At 25.2% G+C, this 25320-nt stretch overlaps 1 protein-coding gene across 4 annotated transcripts in view; it reads left to right on the top strand.

The window, feature by feature from the left end:
• The window catches only part of LOC127277746 (MICAL-like protein 1), a 114573-nt gene that overhangs the window by 61708 nt on the left and 27545 nt on the right, over positions 1 to 25320 (top strand). For all 4 annotated transcript variants that reach the window (XM_051299083.1, XM_051299082.1, XM_051299084.1 and 1 more), the window contains one exon: positions 20630 to 20718. In XM_051299083.1, coding sequence (XP_051155040.1) covers positions 20630 to 20718 — 89 coding nt within the window. Of the gene's footprint in view, positions 1 to 20629; positions 20719 to 25320 lie in introns of those variants that run through there.

The raw sequence follows: 25320 nt of genomic DNA, 5'->3' as shown, positions 1-25320 counted from the left end.
AGGTAAAATAAAAACTTTAGAAAAAGAATAAAAATTTTCAGTCATTTTTAATGAATTCTGAATTTTTGAGTTAACCTAAAAAAAAATAATTGAAAAATGGTATTATTTTGCAATGTTAATTTGTTTTTTTTAAACAAAATTATAAATATTGAATGAAATGCATTTTTAAACAGAAATATATTGCTTTCTGAGAATATATTTATTTGTTATATATATAGAGACATAACATTTGAGTATTATGAAAATTGCTCTCGTTTAAACATATACAGACAAACAGTATAGAGTATATAAAACGTAACCAATGATGATGGTGTTAGCTAAGAGGAAAACTTGAAATTACTTTAAAGCAGTATATAAGATAACATGAGTTTAGTTGTGGAAACGTCGTATCACATTACATTTGGCACATTTCACTCTCCCGTAATGGGTTGCTAAACGAACCAAATAGGGCAGAAACTGGCACTCATCCAGTAGACGTTGAGAGGAGGATTACTCTCATATGTACTTTCTCTATATACTACAAACAACCTCACAGTTCCTAGGTCTTAATCTTAGTTGTTTTGGTCTTCTTCTTTCTTTCTTTCTTTTTTTTTAGTTTCATGATTTTCTTAACAGGATTCTTCGCTATCTGAACCAGTTGATTCTCATCCTCTCAAGGTCCAGAAGTACCTATACATATATATATATATATTCGTATATACCTTTTTGAAAGTTTTAGTTGGGTTCTTCGGGACAGAAAAGTTTTTACAAATTTTTTTTTTTAGAAGTTGGACATTGATCATTTAATATAATTTCATTAAATATAATTTTGATTGAGCCGAATTTTATTTGTTCGAATTATTATTTTGCAGAATTAAGAATTTTAATTAAACCGATTTTTTAAATTACAGAATTTTTACATAAGCGAAAAATCATTTAACAGAATTTCTATAATTGATAAATTTTTTATTTGTCTGAAATTGCAAATGTCCGAACAAATAATCGATTTTGGCGCGATTTTTAAAATCACAATTTATGGATAATTTTTAATTGGTTCCTTCTAAAAATCGCGCCAAAATCTTTCTGTCGATTGTTTGTTCGGCCATTTGCAATTTTGGACAAATAAAAATTCTATCAATTAGAAATTATGTTAAATAATTTTTAGGTTAAGTATAAATTCGTTTAAAAGTCAGTTATAGGGAAATTCTATCAAATAAAAATTCGAAAAAATAAAATAAAAAATCATTAAAATGGCTATTGAAAATCCTGTTAATTATAATAAATTTAAAAAATAGTTTTTGGTTTTACTGCTGGGAATGCGTAATAGTGTAGTTTCACTTTTAGAACGAAAAATTTGTAACCTATTTTTTATTTATTTTGTCTTTTTTTAACAATGTAATATATAAAGTCAAGGTTTATTCTCTGCTCTTAAAACAATGTGTATACATGTATATACAAAGAACATCTATATATATACGGTGTTAAAAGTACCATAAAAATTTTTATACTCAAGTCATGTGAAAAATTACTTATCTTAACGATCTTTTAATTTCATTCTACTTCATAGAGGGGGGGAGAAAAGAAACTTGAAAATAATATTAAATGTTACTACTCAAGTAATAATGTCAAAAAAGTATGGTGGTCCGAAAAGTGCTTGGAATATTAATATTTTCTCTAAAAGAAATAACTCGACATTATATGTATATTCTTTCTTTTTTACAGTTTATAGAGTGAAAATAAAAAAAATTTATTTGATTCAAATAATCGGTTACTTTACTATTATCAAATAAATATTTATTGGTATTAAATATCATCTCAAAAAATAATTATTTAATATCAATAAATATTTATTTAAAAATAGTAAAATAATCGATTATTTGAATATTATTTGAAAAAAATACTGAAGCATAGTAAATATTACTGTTTCAAATATACAGTTTATTTAATTCAAATAGAAAATAATTTGGTTTACTATTTTTTTAACTTAAAATTTCTTTAGAAAATAATAATTTCTGTATCTAAATAAAAATTAATAATAATTTATCACCGTCAACTGGGGATATTATACTCAAAAAATTATACTTTTTTTACTCAGTGTTTCACAAAAATTCAGAAATTAAACAAAAAAAAATTTCTGCTCTTATGTGTTATGTTGTGGACATCCGTCTGAAGGTATTTTGTAAGTTAGACAACAACAACAAAATTTTTTTTACCAGAGTTATAGAAACTTAAAGTGATGAGTATAATAGCCCCGCGGTTATTGGGGCTATTATAATCAACCAAGTTTGCTTATTTATTAAACTTATTTACCTACTTACAATATTGCGAAATACTATAAAACTCTTTGAAATCCAGTATATAAAGTTTGCGAATGTGCAAAAAAAATTTTCCTACTTTATGAATTTTTTTTTCTGCGTTCTGACAGAAAATTTATAAAATTTAGCAGCCCTCTATTTTTATATAATAAAACTATCAAAAAATATTTACACCAAACGTCAAGTTTAAATATTTCTATTTAAATATTTTATTAATTAAAAAACTAGCGCTGAGTAAAATAGCCCCTCGGCTGAGTAGAATAGCCCCGGTTAACGGTAAATGATTAAAGTAATTTTTTTTTTATTTTCATTGCTGTATAGTAATTCTTAAAATTTTTTAAAAAATAATAATTTTGTTCATAACTCTAGGCACATAAAAAAATTATAATAATTTGTTTCTGTTAGATCATACCTATATATTAATATCTCAAGCACGCACATTTATCATTCATTGAAACAAATGAGAATTTCAATAGAGAAATTTAATCTCCACCCATAGATATATATACAATGTGAACGCGCGCGCAGGTGTGGAGAATAGTAAAACAACAATTTTCAAACTATATAATTTTTTTTTTTTTTTTTTTCTTTTTCATGCTCGATTGCAAATATTTGCGCGACAACGCAACTCTATAGCGCGAGCGCGTAAGTTATATAGAGACGCATAATAATTCTAGAACCGACAAGGTGCAACTAATTACATCGTAAAAGTGAAAGTTTGAATTGAATTGCACTATTTACAGGAGAGTTAGTTATAGATTGAAAAAAAATTCCCCTCCTCCCTTTTTACTTTTCTAAAAGAGTGGAAAAATGTTTTATTATTATAGATTATATTTGCTTTGAAACATCATTATAAATTGCTTCAAACTCTTCTCTCTTTATCTCTTGTGTTAATATAGCAAATATTATTATATATAATAGCTTTAGATTTGTAATCACTGAAAATCCACTCTTTTAATAAGTAATTATTCCCTTTGCAATTTGAATTAGTTTTGATTATATATCCGTTTGCCTACTAGAGTTCACTCTCTCTCTCTCTCTCTCTCTATCTAAATTTAAATTAGTTTAATTTGCGAATATTCTTGGTTGACTGTATATTTATTAGGAGCAAATAGTAAAAAAAAAATATTGTTAATAGAAAAAATTAGTCAAAAAATACAAAATGTTTCACGCACTGAAGAAAGGGTTCTAAGAAGCAAAAGAATTATAGGTTATGTTTTGAAATTTTTAATAGAACACACAAATAATAATAAATATTAATAATAATAATAATAATAATAATAATAATAAGAATAATAAGAATACTAAAAATATTAATAATAATATAATAATAATAATGTACAAAATTTCAGAGTTATTTTACAACGTCGGAATTTGGAAAAAAAGTGACCACCATTTCCACACTGTAAAAAACTTCCTTGTAAATTTACAAGACGGAAAATCAGAAGGCAACATAACCTAAAATTGGCTTTTATTTTGTAAATTTTTCTCTTATTTACAAAATGAAAACAACTTTTAGGTTATGTTGCCTTCTGATTTTCTGTCTTGTAAATTTACAAGAAAGTTTTTTTACAGTGTGGAAATGGTGGTCATTTTTTTTCCAAAATCCAACGTTGTAAAATAACTTTAAAATTTTTTACAATGAAGGTAAAATTATTAAAAACATAACCTATAATTCGTTTGTTTCTTAGGTTCCTTTTTTCAAAGAGCATCACAAATACAATTTACCTAAAAGTTTGCTAAACTTTTGTCATTGTTATCAAAAAGAAAAATTCCGCCTCGAATTTTTTTTCCCAGCTTCCATAACCAAAAAGAAAATTAGGCCTCGCCTGATCAAAATTTTAGAAATTGTTTTTCTTTTTATTTTTTGTTTTGTCTTATTTTAGTCAGCTGTTATGGCTGCGCGCGACGTTTCTCACATGACAGTGATGCCAACTTAATTCTGAAAGTGGAGGTTACGTTTGCCATATTTTATTCACGCATCATATTGGTATCCCTGGCACTTCTGTGAGAAACGTCGCGCGCAGCCATAACAGCTGATAAAAATAATAGAAAGTAACCTAAAAAAATATGAAAAATTATTTCTAAAATTTTGAACAATTTAACATGAATATTCTTTTTGTATACAAAAGCTGCAAAAATAGGGAATATTTAAAACTTTAAAACCTATTTTATTTCGCGAAATATACACCCAGAGAATAAATATATATGTGTCTCACAGCCTAATAAATATTTATTTGATTTAAATAAAAAAATTTTATTTACGACAAATAAATAGGCTAGTAAGATGTGAGACAAATATACATTTATTTAACTCAATTATATTATATTTGATTCAAATAAAACATTTCTCTGGGTGTAATTAAAAGTATATTAAACTTTTTTTTTTAATATTCTCCAATTATTTAACGAAAAAAACTATTTGCAAAAAAAAATTAGCCCCGTGGTCATAAAATTATTTTTTTTTTTTATAAGACTGGAGAAAGTCATAATATGGAACTAGAGGCCAGATAATATGAACTTTGGCCGTGTTTAAGTATTTTAATATTATACGCACGACGCAACTTATTCTTATATTGATATCAATCATCTTTGAAGGCAACATATACCTGTCTCTTCAATATATATATATATATATATATACTTACATATCCATATAGTAACAATCGTGAAATAAAAAAAAAATTCGAAATTTATCGCTTATATTTTTTATAAAGAATAAAAATCTTTCCATGACATAAATTATCATCTCATAAATTAGCAAAAATACACGTTCGTGCGCAATTAAATGAAATTTTGTTCAAATTAATTACGAAAGATTATAACGCTACGCTATGGCTTTTCGTAATTTTAATTAATATATATATATACAAAATTTAAACAAAATGCAAAATTTATATATATTGAAAATTTCATTTTCAAACTGACGGTGGATTATTGAAGTGGAAATAATTATTTAATCTGAAATAATGATAAAGATCAAATTATATATATATGTATGTGTTACCAATATGGGTTATTCCATATGTCAACTGAGAAACCTACTCTGCCCAGAACAAGTTTTAATTAAAAAAATTTTTTATGAGTGGAAAATTTATGTTAAAACAATACCTTTCGAATGCCGTGTGACAAAAATTGTGATTCAAAATGACGAATTCACTATAGCTGAAAATTAACCCCCTTCGCAGTCGAGTAGGAAAATCGTTTCAAAACAGTACAAAAAAAAAGTTTCCAAAAAAATTTTATATCATCATATTAAAGATTTTTGGGGTCGCTGAATCCGAATTTGTGGTCAGATTTAAAAAATTCAAAATGGCGGACTCAATATGGCCACCCAATATGGCGGAAAAATTTAAAATTGATTCGATTCGTTCAAAATTTGGAACTCGGGGGTTTTTGGGCTCGCTGAATCCAACTTTGATGTCAGATTTTAAAAATTCAAAATGGCGGACCTAATATGGCGGAAAAATTTAAAATTGATTCGATTCGTTCAAAATTCGGAACTAGGGGGTTTTTGGGGTCGCTGAATGCAAATTTGATGTCAGATTTAAAAAATTTTAAATGGCGGACCCAATATGGCCACTTAATATGGCGGAAAATTTTTTAAATTGATTCGATTCGTTCAAAATTTGGTACACGGGGGTTTTTTGGGTCTCTGAATCCAAATCTGACCTTAAATTTGGATTCAGCGACCTCTAAAACCTTCGAGTACCAAATTTTAAACGAATCGAATCAATTTAAAAAAATTTTCGCCATATTGGGTCCGCCATTTTGAATTTTTAAACCTGACAACAAATTTGGGTTTAGCAATCCCAAAAACCCCCGAGTACCGAATTTTGAACGAATCGAATAAATTTTAAATTTTTCCGCCATATTGGGTCCGCCATTTTGAGTTTTTAAAATCTGACATCAAATTTGGATTTAGCTCGTATTTGAAGTCAGAATTTCAAAATTCAAAATGGGGAATCCAATATGGCGGACAATTTAAAACATAATTGCTCATTTCTATTTAAAACTGTATATATAGGGTTTTTTGGGTCTCTGAACTCGAATTAAAAGTCAGAATTTCAAAATGAACCCTAAAAATTACCATTTTTTTTTAAATTTTCAGCTATATTTGGATTTGCTATTTTGAATTAAAATTTTTGTCACACGGCATTCGAAAGGTATTGTTTTAACATAAATTTTCCACACTTAAAAAAATTTAGTAATGAAAACCTGTTCTGGGCAGAGGGGTGCCACAGAAAAAACCAAATCTCAAATTGAGTACAAAATTTATACTCAATTTGATACGCATAAGAAATTAGACAGGCAGATGGCGCCACGTTCTATGTCATTTAACATGAATTCATTTTGACATGCAACAAATATGAGTCCAACTCTTTTTTTCTATGTGTCTCAATTGACATGGAATGACCCATATTTTTAAATTGATTGAAGATTAATAATTTTTTAATAATTATAATTATTAATTTAGTAATTGAATAATATTAATATGTATATTGACATTTTTCTTATAAAAATTTGATAAATGAAATATAAAAAATTGTGCAATAATTATTATTATTATAAAATTCAAAAGTCTTTTATTATCCAATATATCGACGCTTAATTCTTTTTAATTATAATTAATTTCTTTTTGAATAATTCAAATAATTTAGAAAAAGATTTTGCTCAAGGAGAGAATTTTTAATTAATTAATTAATTAATATCAAAGATGTGCTTTGTTAATAATGAAAAGATGTGCTGATTTTTATAAGTAAAATTAATCATTTTTATTCTCTTATATATTTTTTTTTTTTTAAATTAAAATATTAAATTTAATAATTACAATGAATTTACTCTTTAAATTTTGAATTAGTTAAAAATATTTGTTTGTAATAAAAACTAATTATTATTAGTAAAAAGTAACTAATTTTCAGTGGAAAAATAATAATGAAATAAAATAGATAGTCAAATTTGACTAATTGAATTATTACCAAAAATTTTAGTGTTATTTTCACATAACCTAAATGTGAATTTAACCTAAAAGTTTAGTAGAAATATATTAATAATTTTTAATTGATTTTTAGAGAGTTTATATATTGGCAATAATATAATTTCGTAATATAATTAATAATATATACAATATATGATACCACTCAAAAATTGAATATTGAGAACCTGGTACAGATAACAATTTATGAAATACGGTGCGCGCGTGCGATAAAGCGAAAGTGAACCAGAATTAATTACAGGAATTAAGGACGACACACCAGACGGTGGACGAGATTTAAATTTAAATAGCTATCTGCGCTAACATCTATTCTCTTCTTATTTTCATTCTCCGCTTTCAAACAACGACATATTGTAGGAGCAAAATACACATATATATAGCATATCGTGTGAAATCGATGGCATCCTATCGTTGTCAAGCACACTTGTTGAATAACATGTCATTGTTCTTTAGCATAACTTTTTATCCCTCACCTGTAAAGTAGGAAAAAAAAATTAAGGTTGTATGTATTTTAAAATTTAACTTGTATATTTTTTTCAATTTTACTTCCAACTACAATTTTTCTTTCTTTTTGAAATATAAAAACTAATCCTAGGGAAGAAAATAATTGTTTTTATTAAAATAGAGATTAAAAATTATTATTGCCTTGACGTTAGGGAGTAAAGTGCGGCTTTTTCATGCTATGGAGTTAGGTAATAAAATGAATATTTTCAATTTAAGGATTAAAATTTTATTCTGGTTCTGGTGAAAAAAGTAGTTTTTTTACCCTAGGGGGGAAAATTGTCCTTTTTTGCCCTATGGAATTAGAAAAACTTTCCTGACCTTAGGTTAGTATTTACTATTTTTCATTCTAGGGATAGGGACTTTTGTCATAAGAAATAAAATAACCTTTTCGATTCTAGGGAATAAAATGATTTTTTTGTCCTAACAAAAAGAGTAACCTTTACGATTTTAGGGAAGAAAATGACATTTTATACAAGAAAAATTGTCTTTCTTTTTAACCCCTGGGAAATAAAATTGTTTTCTGAAGTCTCTGAAATAAAATGACCGAGTTGAGTTTTTTGACTCAAAAATTGTCGAAAATTGTCCCTTTTAGTCCTAGGGAATAAAATTACCTTTTTAACACTAGCACAGAAAATTATAAGGTATTAAAATCAGCTGCAACGCTTATTATTTTAATCCAATTTTGCTTATTTTAATACCAAAATGGATTAAAGTAAATAAAATTGGATTAAAATAATAAGCGTTGCAGCTTCTTTTAATGCCTTTTAATTTTCTGTGAGGAAGTAAAATTATCTTTTTTTGCTCTAGCGAAAAAAAAGGTATTTTTTATTCTAGAACGTAAAATTATAATTTTTTAACCTCTAGGAAATAAAATCGCTTTTTTAGAGGCCGTTTTCACCGTGTGGATAAATTTAATCCTCCAAGAGTTTAAAGGCAGTAGATACACAGTTTTCCTAAAAGTATCAAATTGAGACCAAAAATTGCATCAAATCTTTGCAACGTTTTGATGCACATAAGTTATATCAAAAAGAGATCGTTTTGTGTATCATTTTTAGAAATGATACACGAAACGGTCTCATTTTTTGATGCAAAAAATTTAATCAATTTATATCAATCATGGCTGAATTGAATCGACTCAAAATTAAACGAATTTTTTTCAGATATTTTGGTAATAGTACAATTGCGGAGACCATTTCACTATTTAATTTGAAAATGAAAATAACTGAAAATCAAAGACAATGTGCAATTCGATAATTAAAAAGTGACAGCTTATAAACATAACCTAAAATGCATGAGAAAAAATTTGTTTATAAAATCAATATAGCCGAGCTTTTCAGAAGGTAGATGGCAGTTTTGCTTTTTATAAAAACGATTCAGAAAAAATTTAAAGAAAGAAAATAGATGAGTGCTGCCATCTACCTTCTAAAAAGCTCGGCTATATTGATTTTATCGACAAATTTTTTCTCATGCATTTTAGGTTATGTTTATAAGCTGTCACTTTTTAATTATCGAATTGCACATTGTCTTTGATTTTCTGTTATTTTCATTTTCAAATTAAATAGTGAAATGGTCTCCGCAATTGTACTATTACCAAAATATCTGAAAAAAATTCGTTTAATTTTGAGTCGATTCAATTCGGCCATGATTGATATAAATTGATTAAATTTTTTGCATCAAAACGTTGCAATAGAGAAAGATACAACCAAGTTTACTGTGTATATTTTGCGTCTGCGCAGAATGTTTGTAGCTTCTGCGCAGATGCAAAATATATTAAAGATGCCTTTAAACTCTCGGAAGTTAAAATTTATTCACACGGTGAAAATTGCTCTTAATTTAAGAAGTAAAGAAACCTTTGTACCTCAAAGAGCAAATTATACTTTTTGGACTCAAGGGAGTAAATTTAGCCCTTTTAGTCCTAAGGAATAAAATGACCTTTTCTGACAGTAGGAAGTATAATTGTCTTTTTCGTCCTAGTGAATAAAATGGCATTTTTTTATCCCAGAAAGTAAATTGTCCTCTATTAACCCCTAGGGAATAGAATCGCATTTTTAATTTAAAAAAAAAACCTTTTTACCTCGGAGAGAAAATTATACTTTTTTAACTCAAGGGAGTAAAATTGTCCCTTTCAGTCCTAGGGAATAAAATGACCTTTTTTAACACAAGAAAGTAAAATTGTCTTTTATAAAGAATAAAGTTGCGTTTTTGACCCTAGAGATTAAAATTATCTATAGTTTTGTTTTCAAAAAATATAAAATGGCATTCCTTTTAACTCGCAATATATAGGAAATAAAATTTACATCCGTAATTTGTATATACACATATTATTATAATAAACCAAACAAATCTTTTCTTGATTCACGTATATATATATGTAATGACTCAATTATTACAAGTTATATAGTCCTCGTATAATAATAATTGACAAGAGTGATGCTTTTTAAAAAGTTGAAAGCCTTTTATATGTTAATTGAGCGTTGATTACGAGACCACGACGAGCGTTTGGTAACTTTCGCCAATCAAAATGCTTATATACAATCCTCTATATATGTATATGTGGCTAGGAAGTTCTTTTTTGTTTTTGTTTTTTTGCTTTTTTTAAGGTTCGCGTGTTATAAATTCAGCTTCCGCCCTTTTCTCTTGTCGATCTGGTTGGCTGCAGTAGAGAGTGTAGAGAGGATGAAAGTGATTACGAAACGGTTTTGTATTATTATTGTCATTATATCGACGAATAGGTGAGAAAAATTTTGTTGCACTCATCCTCGTTAAAAGTATATAAATGCATATATATAATAGGTATCTGTATCTTGTTCATCTTGTACATATATATATATATGTTGCATAATGTCTCTGATGCCAAGAGAGAGAAAATTAACATCAGATACATGTTTACATAAATCTTGCGAACTAAACGTGTGCCATCTAGGCAGTTTTCTTTCACAATTGCGCGAATATAACCCTTCACTGTGTATATATATATAATATTGCGCACTACGAATGGGTACTAATCCTGTTCACTGGACACGCATAAATAATTTATTATTAAATTCGATTCCTTCTATAGATATATAAATATATACCTTGATATTCTATAGCTTCAATATATAAGACTATATTGACTTATGACTTATTCAATTGTTTGCAAGAGATAATAATTCCTTACGCTTTATATTTTTCTAAACTTTTTATATGTGCATAAAATTTAATTGAAAATTTTAATTGTTTTTTTTTCTTCTTTTCATTTTTATCCTTTCACTTGACATTTTTTCTATTTCTTCTTGATGTCGCAGTATAGAATATCGTTAATGGGAAACTAGGATAAAAAATGTGTTTATTGACATTCTTGTTGATTTCATTTAATACTGTGAAACTTGAAAAAACTTTGGATTCATCTTTCTATTTTTTTCACTGACAGCATTTAGCAGTGAAAGAATATTTAGAAGTTTAGATTATCTGAAAATTTAAAGTATAGTAAAATTTACTAAACCAAAATTAGAATAGTAAATAATAAAATTTATTATATACTAAATTTAGAAGATTTTAGATTTTACTAAACCAAATGTAAAAGGTATATAGGTAAAATTTTACTAAACTAAAATTAGAAAATAGTTAATTTTACTGAAATGTAAAAAATATGTTAAAGTTTACTTAATCAAAATTAGAAAATAGTGAAATTTACTATATACTAAATTTAAAAGATGGTAAATTTCACTAAACTAATTTGGTAACAAATAATAATAAAATTATTATTATTATTATTCTAATTGGAATACCGCGGTTAAAATATTATTCATATCACAATAAAACGTGGTGTCAAATGCAATAAATTTTTAATTAATATCCCATTCAATTTTTATGTTTTAAATTACCATTATATAACTCAATAAATGTCATTTCGAGATTTCCTAATCAACTCTGATTGATTAAGTCAATCGAATGCCACTATGCAATTATTATATAATTAAATTCACATTATTAACCAAATAAAATTTAATCTTTCATTACGAAATCATCAAATTTCATTGATTAACAAAAAAAAAAAATAAACAAAGGGAACACTTTTCTCAAGTGCTTAAATAATTAAATTTATAGATATATAGGGTCAGTTGGGGTAAATGGGGACAAGAGGTTTTGGAGCCTTATTTACAGTTTAAAAATTAAGTTCAACGTCAATATTTTCACCTCAGATCATCTGTAAGAGGTTTTGAGTATTGCCAATCTTTTATCTTGACAATTGGCAGTAAGATAAAAAAAGTTATCGCTCAATGCATAAAAACTTGAAAATCAAAGTCAAACTGTTTCAGTATTTTGTCTCGTATTTCAAAGAAAACAGACTTAAAAATCATACCAAATTTTTTTCTTATTCCTTATGACTCCCATAACAGAAATTGACTTGAATTTTTTATTTTTGTTAATTTGGTTAATAATGACAAGCTGTCCCAAGTTACTCTGAGTTTTCAAATTTTTGGGGTAAATGGGGACAGCTTGTCATTATTAACCAAATTGACAAAAATCAAAAATTCAAGTGAATTTCTGTTATGGGAGTCATAAGGAATAAGAAAAAAATTTGGTATGATTTTGAAGTCTGTTTTTTTTCAAATGCGAGACAAAATACTGAAATAAGAAAAAAATAAAAAAATTTCAATTGGTTCAAATATTATATATCTACTACAAATTTTTTTCAAGTTTTTTCATCCCTTAATATAGTAATATACTTAAGGAAACTTTTTTCTTAAAACTTTCTTAGAAACTATGCTGTCCCTATTGACCCCAAATTTTATGAAATTTTCTAAATTTTGGGGTAAATGGGGACAGTCAGTTTCATGCGTTTAAAGCTTATCTAAATTTTTTTCTGCTGCATAAAATTAATCCTGGGAACGTAAATAACAAGTTAAAAAAATATAAACCCGCAAATATTACCTTTTAAAGGAAGAAACTTACGTAATTTGTGAAAAATAGCGATTTTGTCCCCATTTACCCCAACTGACCCTATACAATATTATATAATAATAATAATAATATAATATACATAAAAACATTTAAATTTCCTGTTCTAAAAATTTTATACTTTTTTTGTAATAATATATGTAAATCTTCATTTTCTTCGTTTTTTTTAAGAGTATGTGGGAACCTCCCACGTGACCTAGTATGGGAAAATGTGTTTTAGTAGTATACATTTCACTCTAAAATGAAAAAAGATTTTTGTCTAAAATTTTGAGGGATAATAGATTTAGGTTCAAGGAATCTCGCTGTTCTCCGAAAAATTCATAATTTTGTGTTAAATTATTTAAAAAAGAAGATTAAAAAGTGGCATTTTTAAACGAAAATGAAAACAAAGATGGCGGCGCATACACAGACGTTGCTTGAGTGTGTCAGTGCTCCAGTAAACAGCGCCAATTCGAGCGAGTGGCCGCTGAATGAACTATGATTAAATACATTATTTTACTATTTATTGCTTTATTTTTATTATTTTTGCGTTATGTTATAGTAAATGTCAAGAACAGCGAGATTCCTTGCACCAAACTAAATCATTTTTCCAAAATTTTCAAACCACGAAAAAACGTCCTTTGCCCACATACCCTTAAACCTAACTTTTGTGTTATACATGATTATAAATAAATAAAAATTAAATTAAATTGCATAAAATTTTGTAAATTCTCACAAATACGAATTTTATATATATTTATAATAATTATGTTAAAATGCTAATGCAATAAGCGTATTATATGATATAATATATTATGAAATATGTACATGCGTGCGTGTAAAAAGATGCATGGAATGGAAATAACTTTTTAAATATTCCAAAGCGAGAATAATGTTATCATCCCTTTTAAACTCACGACTTTCCTCAAATTCTTTTACGACGCGACGCAGTTATACGATACAGTTTTTTTTTTTTTTAGTGATATTTTGTGTCTTTTACACACAGATGAAAACAGTATTGTTTGGAATATAAACTCTGTCCATAATCGCATGTTGAGCGCATAAACGGCACTTTTATTTATATAACGGAGCATTTTTATTTTTCTTTTTCTCTTAAGTTCCTTTTTTTTAATCATAAAACATAATTTCATATTTAAAACTATTTAACCGAATTTTTTTTATATTTAAAAGTATTATTATTTTACATAATAAAAAAAGGTTTATATTTAACAGAATTTCCGGGATATTAGAATTTTTTATTGAAACGAAAAATTTTCTTCAGAAATTACTGAATTAAAAATATATATTTAACATAACTTCAAAATTAGAAAAACACGTATAAATTAAATTTTTTTTTTAGTAATATTTTTGAAACTTACCCAAACTTATATTACATACCTAATTAGAATTTAAATTTGTTTTAGAAAAAAACGTCACTAATTAATTATGAGCCGAATTTTTATTTGTTCGAATTAGTATTTTGTAGAATTTTTATCAAAACAATTTTCTATATTACAGAATTTTTATTTGTAATAATTTTTATTTGCTCCAATTTTCATTTAACATAATAGTCATTTTAAAGCATTTTTATTGGGTATTTCCCACATGGTCTTAACAGAATTTCTAATTGATAGAATTTTCATTTGTCTGAAATTGCAAATGACTGAACAAAGAATCGATTTCGGCGCGATTTTTAAAATCAACCAATCACAATTTTATGGGTAATTTTTGATTGGTTGATTTTAAAAATCGCGCCAAAATCAATTGTTGGTTCGGTCATTTGCAATTTCGGACAAATGAAAATTCTATTAATTAGAAATTCTGTTAAATAACTTTTCGGTTATGTAAAAATTCTGTAGTGTAAAAAATCGGTTATATGGAAATTATATCAAATAATAATTCGAACAAATGAAAAAATTCTATAGCATATGCTTCAGAATCAATGATTTTTATGCCTTTAGCAGAAATGCTGTTGATTCAATAGCATATTTTTCTCAGTGTATTAAATGAAAATTCAAGCAAATAAAAATTCTGTAAAGTGAATTTTCGGTTGTATAAAAATTCTGTAATATTGAAAATCTTTTTGATGAAAATTCTGCAAAATACTAATTCGAAAAAATCAAAATTCAGCTCAAAAATAATTATGACAAATGAAATTCCATAAAATGAAAATTCTAAGTAATGATTTTTAAAACATAATCATGCGTCCCATATTTGAATGATCTTCTAGTAGAATATCTCTGTCTTTTCTCTATTCATTGTGATATTGCAAATTCTCATTTTATTTTTTTTTCTACATAATATCCATCTTTGTGTAAAGGTGTCTCCCATTTTTCTATAATTAAAAAATTTATTGTAATTGCATATAGTTCGTATATAGTCAATTTTCTTTCTTATATCTCCGCTACAAAAAAAAAATTGAATGAATAATACAAAAAAAAATTCGTGAATAAATTGTACATATATATATATGGTGTGGTCATAGATAAAAAATAAGTGGATTTAATATACAGTCTAAACAATATTGGTGACTGTCGTAAGTTGTTTATTTATTTGAATCGCGATAAGAAGACATTTGTGAAAAATGAACATTTTCACATTCCGCGATAGGTGTAATATTGCTGCCATAAGTATTCAACTACTGGTGCAACAGGAAAATTATCGTGTCTCAGGTCGTTTAGAATGCAGAATAAACACAATACGTGAAAGTAACATCATATCGGTTAGAAATCTTTGAAGAGATAAGGGGTATAAATCGTAGGAGGTCTGAATGGATATAATGTGCCTTAGTTATTTTTTACGAGAGTATTATATAGCAGCGTGAGGATGCCATATACACACACACATACACACGATTAAAATCGAACTCAACTACGTGAAATTTGGTCACGTCAACTTCATATCAAATTAAGTATTGCCGAGTGAGTAGGGCCTTGTCACGATTTTGACATTTAACATTATTATTATTATTATTATTATTATCGTTCACCTAAAAGTTTAATTCATTATCTGTGCGAATTTTATATTGACGTGCGAAAATTCACATTATATACTGTAAATTAGTTATTGTTTCTTTAAAAAAACGTATACAAAGAAAAAATCTGGTATTAATTTTAGTATCGTACACTGTACTCAATTTTAAATTCACAAAAAAACAAAAAATTTTGAAAAAAATTATATCAATTAAATAGAAACGGAAAATGTAAAAAATTACACAATTAATTTCATTTAAATAATCTTATAAATATTCATTTTTAAACTCCATGAAGTTGACGTCGACGCTCAGCGCCGAAAATTGTTTTTTACTGGACTAAAAATGTCAAAAATTATTTTTTTTAAGATTTTCAATCCAAATAATGCCTTGAGAAATACTTTTCAAATGTATTATGTGAACTCAAAACTTTTTTAAAAATGATTTGATAATTTTGGTCCTATGTGAAAAATAAATTTCGACACTGAGCGTCGACGCCCAACTTAATGGAGGTTATTTTTATTGAATAAATTAATATCGATTATTTGAATCGAAATTTTTTTTTAAAAGGAAAATTCTCATAAAATGAAAATTGTTCTAAGGGAAAAATTTTGTTAATTATAAATTACGAATAGGGTCAGTTGGGGTAAAAAATGGGGACAAAATCGCTATTTTTCACAAATTACGTAAGTTTCTTCCTTTAAAACGTAATATTTGAGGGTTTATTTTTTTAAGTTGTTATTTACATTCCCAGGATTAATTTTATGCAGCAGAAAAAAATTTAGATAAGCTTTAAACGCATGAAACTGACTGTCCCCATTTACCCCAAAATTTAGAAAATTTCATAAAATTTTGGGGTCAATAGGGACAGCATAGTTTCTAAGAAAGTTTTAAGAAAAAAGTTTCCTTAAGTATATTACTGTATTAAGGGATGAAAAAAATTGAAAAAAAATTGTAGTAGATATATAATACACACTAAAAAAGAAATCTTGATTTCAGCCTATTTTTGAGGCTGAAGGTGTAAATGGAGTCAGACCAATTAAAAAAGGACAGACTTATGCAAAATATATGGGCTTAATTTAAGGTGTAAACGGTTTAGGACTTTGTTTTTACTGTGTAGTTGAACCAATTGAAATTTTATTTTTTTTTATTTTAGTATTTTGTCTCGCATTTCAAAGAAAACAGACTTAAAAATCATACCAAATTCTTTTCTTATTCCTTATGACTCCCATAACAGAAATTCACTTGAATTTTTGATTTTTGTTAATTTGGTTAGTAATGACAAGCTGTCCCCATTTCCCCCAAAAATTCGAAAACTCAGGGTAAATGGGGACAGCTTGTCATTATTAACCGATTTGACAAAAATCAAAAATTCAAGTGAATTTCTGTTATGGGAGTCATAAGGAATAAGAAAAAATTTTGGTATGATTTTTAAGTCTGTTTTCATTAAAATGCTCGACAAAATACTGAAACAGTTTGACTTTGATTTTCAAGTTTTTATGCATTGAGCGATAACTTTTTTTATATTGCTGCCAATTGTCAAAATAAAAGCTTGGCAATACTCAAAACCTCTTGCAGGTGATCTGAGGTTAAAATATTGACGTTTAACTTAATTTTAAAATTGTAAATTAAGCTCCAAAACCTCTTGTCCCCATTTACCCCAACTGATCCTAGTAGGTATACATATAATTTACAAAAATAAATTCTTAATTTTTAACATTTTATAAAAAAGCAAAATTTTCTCATTGGGATTTTATTATGAAGTTCATATATATTTATAAATAATATAGGCAATAATTTAACATAAATAAAAATGATTATCATTTCCAGTTTTTGAAATGTCAATTATTGTGAAATACATCATAATTAATATAAGTTCTTTTTATAATCGCACAAAGTAAATAAATATTCCATTTAACCATAATTCAGGAAATTTTTCACGCCTATGAAATTTCTATAATTGACAATAAATTAAAAACCTGTTTTTACATCATAAAAGAAGATAGAATTTTTGAAAAAAATTCTGTTACAAAAATATAATATTATAAAAATAATTATAAAAAATTATATTATAAATTAATTATAAAAATAATTATAAAAAATTATATTATATAAATAATTATTTTATAAGAATACTATACAGAATGTTCAAAAAGTTCGGCTTTGTTATTATATACATATTTTTTTTCAATGATTCAACAAAGAAATTTCTCAATTTCATATTAAATTTTGATTATATGAGAATAAGACAAGTTGAATTCATAGACTCTGAAGTTATATACAACAACTGTAAGGCTTATATTAAGCCTTATAGTACTAATAACAATTATTATGATAATAGTTTCAAGATTAGTTGGCGGGAGAAAGGTCAACGCCGACTGTATAATATAATTGTTGGCAGCAGCTATTGTCTGTTGAGAAAGCAGGCGTTACGTTACCGCAGATGTAGAAAAAAAAAGTTTTTATTCCACAGATAATATATAATACTAAATAAGAAAAAAATAATATTTTTTTTTTACTTTTATTTTTAAATCCAAAAATAATAAATTTTTTTTTAAATTTCTATAAAAAAAAAAAAAAAATTTATATGATAACTATTGTTTAGTTCACGAATTTCTATTTTTAACAATAATTTTTATATTTAACCAAATTTTTATTTAATGACGAATTTTTTATTTATCGAAATTTTCATTTCGAATTTAGAAAAAAAAAATTTGATCCAAGTTTCATTTAACCAAATCTAATTTTAGAATTTTTAATTATTTTATTTAACAACCAAATTTTAGTTTAACAGAAAATTTTATTTAGCCGAATTATTATTTAACTGAATTTGGATTTTCTCGCAGTTTCATTTAACCAAATTTTAATGTTGGAATTATCATTAAGCCAAAATTTATATTTAACTGAATTTGGGTTTTCTCGAAGTTTCATTTAACCAAATTTTAATGTTGGAATTTTCATTAAGCCAAAATTTCTATTTAACTGAATTTGGGTTTTCTCGAAGTTTCATTTAAACAAAATTTTAAGGTTGGAATTTTCATTAAGCCAAAAATATATTTAACTGAATTTGAATTTGTCCGTAGTTTCATTTCGCCAAATTTTTCTTTGCAAGAGAATTTAAATTAAAAAAAATTTGAATTACAGGGAATTTTTATTTAGCCGAAATTTTGTTTAACTGAATTTCAGTTTGGCCTAAGTTTCATTTAACCAAATTTTAATTACAAAGGATTTTAAATTTAAATATAAATTTTTTTGGCAAAATTTTTATTGTGCTGAATTTGAATTTTACTTTAGTTTCATTTAACCAAATTTTAATAACAAAAAATAATTTAAATTAAAACAAATTTGAATTGTAAATAATTTTTATTTAGCCGAATTTTTATTCACCCGAATTTTCATTTGACCGAACTTTTATTTTTATTTTTGTACTACAGTAATATTATATTTTTAGTTTTGATTTTAGTAAAATTTATTTTATTTTATTATTTTTAATTGTTTTATTTATTAAATAAATTTTGTAAATTTTTTTTTTATTTTTTATATTCTATCAAAAAAATATTCTCCCTTAATTTTCGTTTGAAAAAAAAATCGCCTTTTTGAAATTTTTTCTTATCTCTACAATAGCCAAAAATTATTTTTAATTCGTATAAAAGTTTCTCTCCAACGTTGACAATTCTTTTTTTTTTTTTTCTCTTAAAAACGTGATGATAATATTTATAAAAATAAAAAGGAAAAAGCATCAAAAGACTTACCAAGTTTTATTTTCAATTTTTTCTTTTTTTTTGCCTATAATTATTTAAACTTTTCTCATTTGAAAAGTTTTGTGAAATTTAAAAAAGCCATTTATTAAAAATCTTCTAAAAGAATAAAAGCTATTGGGAAAGGCAATTTAAAATTTTTCAACAATCTTTTTAAAACATATTTTTTCATATTATATATTCTATCAGAAAACTTTTTATGTTCTTTGCAAATCCTACCTATATACTCAATAAAGCCTTTAAAATCCTTTAGAATCAGTAAATTTCCCGCACACAGCATTTTAAAAGATTTTTTTTTTTTTCGATTTATTCTGTTTTTGTGACGCAATTCACACAGAATATTTGAAAATAATGTTTCTTTAAAAATTTAATAGGAATTTTTAAATTTTCTATTTTTTGATGAAAAAAAAAAAATTTAGTGTAAAAAAAAATTTGTTTTGTTTGTAAAATATAATTATAATATTCATTAATCAAACAAGTTTACTCAATATATATATATAAACATGTGTTTTATAATTTTAAAGTTTTAGGATTTAGAATTTGTAACTAATTTTAGTTGTAAAATTAATATATTTAAACATTTGACGTAATCTAATTAAAAGTTTTAACTACTTTCGAGCAAAATTGTAAATCGGCTCTGTAAATTCTGCTTGATTTCTAATAATTAACAAGCTTTCCAATTATTTTTCTAACAAGTTTTATTGTTCACATTACTAACCTGTTTTCTCAGAGAAAGTTATACAATTTAACTCAAGAGCTTTCATTAAAGTGAAAACTTTTTTCTTTCTTTTTTTTGTTTTTATTTTTTTGTTTTGACAATTATTTTCTTTCGCATAGTTTGAAAAGTAATTTACAGAATAAAATGATAAATATTTTTTTCTATCAATTTTTTTTTTGGTTCGATTAATTCTAATTGATTATTGATATAATTATAGAAGAAAAAAAATATTTTATTTTGAAAAAATAAAATTTTGGAGAAAATAGTAGAATTAATTTTAACATTGAAACTTTGATTTTTAATGATCAAAATATAAATTTTACAACGTCACAACTTGATAGAATTCCCCTTAGGAGAATTAATTAATTATAATTAGTTAATTATTTTTTTAAAAATATTTTTACTAAATATTAATTTTTCTTGACGATAATCTAATATACTGATTTTTTTTTTTTTTTGTTTCAGTTTCATCACCAACTCGATTGGCTCTGAATCGAACAACTGAAAGTTCGAGCGACAGAATTGCACCAGTACCAGAATCTCCTAAACCGAAGGTAAAATCAATTTTTTACGTTTTATAAATATTTTAATTTTTATTGTATATTTTTTTTTGTCTTTGTTTTCAAAATGCAAATGCTTTCTCATATACTTAACTTTTTCTTTTTGCCGGCACTTTTTATGATAGTAGAATGTCACGTGGCTTTCGTTGCTCTATATTAAAATCAAATATAATACAAAAAAAATTTAGCAAAATTAATTAATATATATTCATCCATACTTTTCTTGCCTTATAAAAAAAGAACATTTTCCTCTGACGATTAAATATCAAAATTCTATTACAATATATTTTTTTACACAACAAAATTTTTAAGCTACTAAATTTTTGTTTGAAAAAATTTTTATTTTCTAGTCATTTAATTTACATGAATTTTTATTTAATAAAATTCTCATTCAATCGAATTTTATGTGATTCGAATTTTTAAATGACAAAAATTCCAATTCACCGATGTTTAATATTTGTCCGAATTTTTATTTATACGAATTTTTATTTGTACGAATTTTTAAGACGCCGAATTTTTATTTGACCGAAATTACAAATTGACCGAAAAAACAAACGGCAGAAAGATTTCGGCGCAATTTTCAAAAATTGACCAATAAGAAATTATCAAGAAAATTCTGATTAGTCAATTTTAAAAATTTGCGCCGAAATCTTTTTGTCGATTGTTTGTTCGGTTATTTGTAATTTCGGACAAATTAAAATTCGGCGTCTTAAAAATTCGTACAAATAAAAATTCTGTAAATTAGAATTTCTGTCATTTAAAAATTCGAAAAAAAAATTTTTAAATAATAAAATTTACTTCAAAAATTTAAATTAAAAGAAAAAAAAATTTATTTCAAATATGAAAAAGTAAAAAATTAGTAAAAATTACTAAACGTTGGAGAAAAAAGTGGCAATCATTTTCGATGATCATTTTATTGTTTCCACACTTTGTTAAAAGCGCGAATTACATTTACATATAAATATATATATATATATAATGTTTAACCAATCTCGCGTTTTCATATTATATTAAATGTGTATAATTTTAATTAAATATTTAATTAAAACAGAGGCAAAATTAAGCAAAAGTCACTTTTAACTCGGATATATAATTTACGAAAAGCCGCCTACTCATGTTTCCAATTTATTAACAGGCTTTTGAACCGCGTGCATATATACATGTTATATATGTCATGTGTAATCCTTGAAAATTGTCTAATGGAATTTAATTTTCAACGAAAGTTTCAAGAAGCAATTAATGTTGAAATTATGATCCTCATTTACATTATAATATAGATATTTCAAGAATTAGACATACGTTAATATATTTCAAATTATATAATAATAATAATAATAATAATAATAATAAACTAATAAAAATATATAATTTCTCCTTCTCTATTGCACTCGGCATCTTGCATATTTTCCATTCATATATAATAATATAATAATACATAATAATCGCATTAACTAATATCAGTAGTTGAGTTTCCTTTTTTTTTTAAATAAATTAAAAATTAATCATTTCTTTGGTGTAGGAAGTTTAATTATAAATTATTTATATTATAAAATAGTAAATAATAATAATAATAATAATATATGTGAAATGTAATAAAATTTATTATGTGTTGTAGTATAGGTATTAATAACATATTGGCGATTTTACGATAGGAGATAACTTTGGTGTAATAGGAAAAAAAAAATAATTTTTCTTTTTTAAAATTATTTTTTAATAGTACATTAATTTTAAATAATAAACTTCGTATATTTTAGAAAGTAGACGATAATGCAAAAGGAAATAATTTTTATTTGTTTAATTAATTAAAAAAAAAATTTCCAATGTACAAAAAAGTCCGTTTATTTGAATATTTTTAAAACATTTGTTTCATTTTTTATTTGCTAAAAGATTATATTTAATTCAAGATTTCTTTATTTCGTTCCATGTCAGTAAAACAGTTATGATTGTTTCATCAAAAGTTGATAAAACAGATTTGACAGTTTTATCAAAAGTTGATAAAATATATTTCACTGGTTTATCAGTAATCGGTAAAGCAAATTGTACTGTTTTATCGACACTTGATTTTATTTTATTAAATGTCGATAAAACAGTCCAATCTGCTTTACCGTTTAGGGGCCGTGTACAAATTACGTAAGGCCAATTTTAAACATTTTAAACCCCCCCCCTCCCCCCATGTAAGGTTAAGTAAGATTTTGTTAGCCTCCCCCCCCCTTTCTTACGTAAGGTTTAAAGAAAATATAGGTCAAAAATTAAAGTTACGTATTATACGTTTTATTCTTAATGTTAATAAATTTTTTTAATTATATTTAAAACAAAGTTAACATAGTTAAACAGTCATTACTGTAGAGAACAAAATACATTTTTCAACATTATTAGATCATATATTATTGTAGAAGTTTACCGGCAGAACTGCCCGCAAGTTTTAAGAAATTTTTTAATATATGGTCTTACGTAAGAAAATCTTCGCACCTACCCTCCCCCCACGTAAGCGTCCGTAAGGATTTCATACACCCCCTCCCCCCCCTGAGGCCCTTACGTAATTTGTACACGGCCCCTTACTGATAAAACAGTAAAATATATTTTATCGAGTGTCGATAAAACAGTTAAATCTGCTTTACCGAACGCTGATAAAACATTCAAATATATTTTATCAAACGTTTAAACATTCATATATAAAAAAAAGTAAAATATATTTTGTTTTATTCTTATCGGTAAACGATCAAGCAAATTGAACTGTTTTATCGATACCTGATAAAATATATTTAACTGTTTTATCAGCATTTGGTAAAGCAGATTGGACTGTTTTATCGACATCTTGATAAAATATATCGACGCCACCCGTTGATAAAATCGTATTTCAATTGTCAAAACTATAGTATCGTAACTCGAAGTTCAGTTTAATATGAATATAGCTAATTTTCAGAATAATAAAATTGTATCTTAAAGTATCATTTTAAAATATTTTAAAATATTTTGTATAATTCATTTTATCGGACACAAAAGAATTAGTGAAAACTGTTTTATCAAGTGTCGATAAAAATGCAATCTGATTTATCGACTACCAATAAAACAATACTATCTGCTTTACCGAGCGCTGATAAAACAGTAAAATATATTATATCAAGTGTCGATAAAACAGTTCAATCTGCTTTACCGTTTACTGAGAAGACAATAAATATACTTTATCAAGTGTCGATAAAACAGCTCAATCTGCTTTACTGACAGCTGAATAATGATGAAACTTATTTAAGATTTTGTAAAATAAAAATATCAATTCGATCATAAAAATTAATAATCCTATTTTACGAAAGAAGTTTTAAATTGAGTTCATAAAAAAAATTTAAATTATTAATTAATAATTGAAATAAATATTTATGAATTTAAACCTTCTTTAATAATTAATTATTAATTAATAACTGAAATAACTATTTATAAATGCAATTTAAAACTTCTTTTGTAAAATAGGATTATTTATTATTTTTATATTAATAATTAATTATTATGATCAAATCGATAGTTTTATTTTACGAAAACTTAAAGAAGTTTTATTAGCTGTCAATAGAGCAAAATTGACCTGTTTTATCGACACATGATATAATATATTTTACTGTTTTATCATCGCTCGGTAAAGCAGTTTCGACTGATTTATTGGCAGTCGATAAACCAGATAGTTATTTTATCAGCACTTGATAAAACAGTTTTGGCTAATTTTTTTCTGCCCGATAAAACGAATTACGCAAAATATTTTTTTAAAAACTAAAATTTTTGTTTTCTTTTTATAATTTTTTTCTTAATTTATCAAAAATCTACAAAATTACTATACGACGTATCATAAAATCGCCTATATATTATTATAATAGTTATAATATTATAATAATAATATAATTATTATATTTATAATTAACCTCTAGTCTGTTTGTTTTGTTGAATAAAAAAGGTAAATTATTATCACATTAAGTCTAATAATAATAATTATTAACTATTTACTTTTTTTATGTATGTCTAACAATTTCTTTGGTTTTTCTCTCATATATATAATTAAAGTTTTTTTTTTTAATTATAATAAAAAATATGTGTTTTTTGAATGGGATTATTTTTTGTGTATTTTATATTTAATCTTCCTTTTTTTCCCTGACATTTTTTCTCAAGACAAACCGTTAAGATAATATTGTCATTTGTTTTTCTTTTCTTTTTTTTTTTTTTATAATACTACTACAGTTTTAAGATTACAAAAGGAGCGTAGGAAAAAGTTTCTGTAGTTCCTAAGCAATTTTCATTCTTGAATCATTGTGTTTCATCATCGTGATTCAGCCACCGACATCGCGGTACATATATATATATATATACAATAATACAATATATATATATATATATAGTGGGCGAGAATATCTCACAAAGGCTCATCTCTTTTAACTCAACTTTCAATCTCAAAGCCATTGTAAAGTGAAGTTCATTAAAATTACAAGTTTCCCTTTTTTGGACTTGAAATGGAATTTTTAATAGTTTCATCTCACTCTAATAGGTATATATATAAGATGCACTTTCACATTTTCTTAATTATATATATATTCATATTTTAATTTTCTTTTTTTTATG

The sequence above is a fragment of the Leptopilina boulardi genome, unplaced genomic scaffold (assembly GCF_019393585.1).
Source record: "Leptopilina boulardi isolate dan_hultmark-lab unplaced genomic scaffold, ZJU_Lbou_2.1 LbouV2_179, whole genome shotgun sequence".
Lineage (NCBI taxonomy): Eukaryota > Metazoa > Arthropoda > Insecta > Hymenoptera > Figitidae > Leptopilina > Leptopilina boulardi.
The sequence above is the reverse complement of the archived record's forward strand: the minus strand, read 5'-3'. Positions and strand labels throughout refer to the sequence as shown.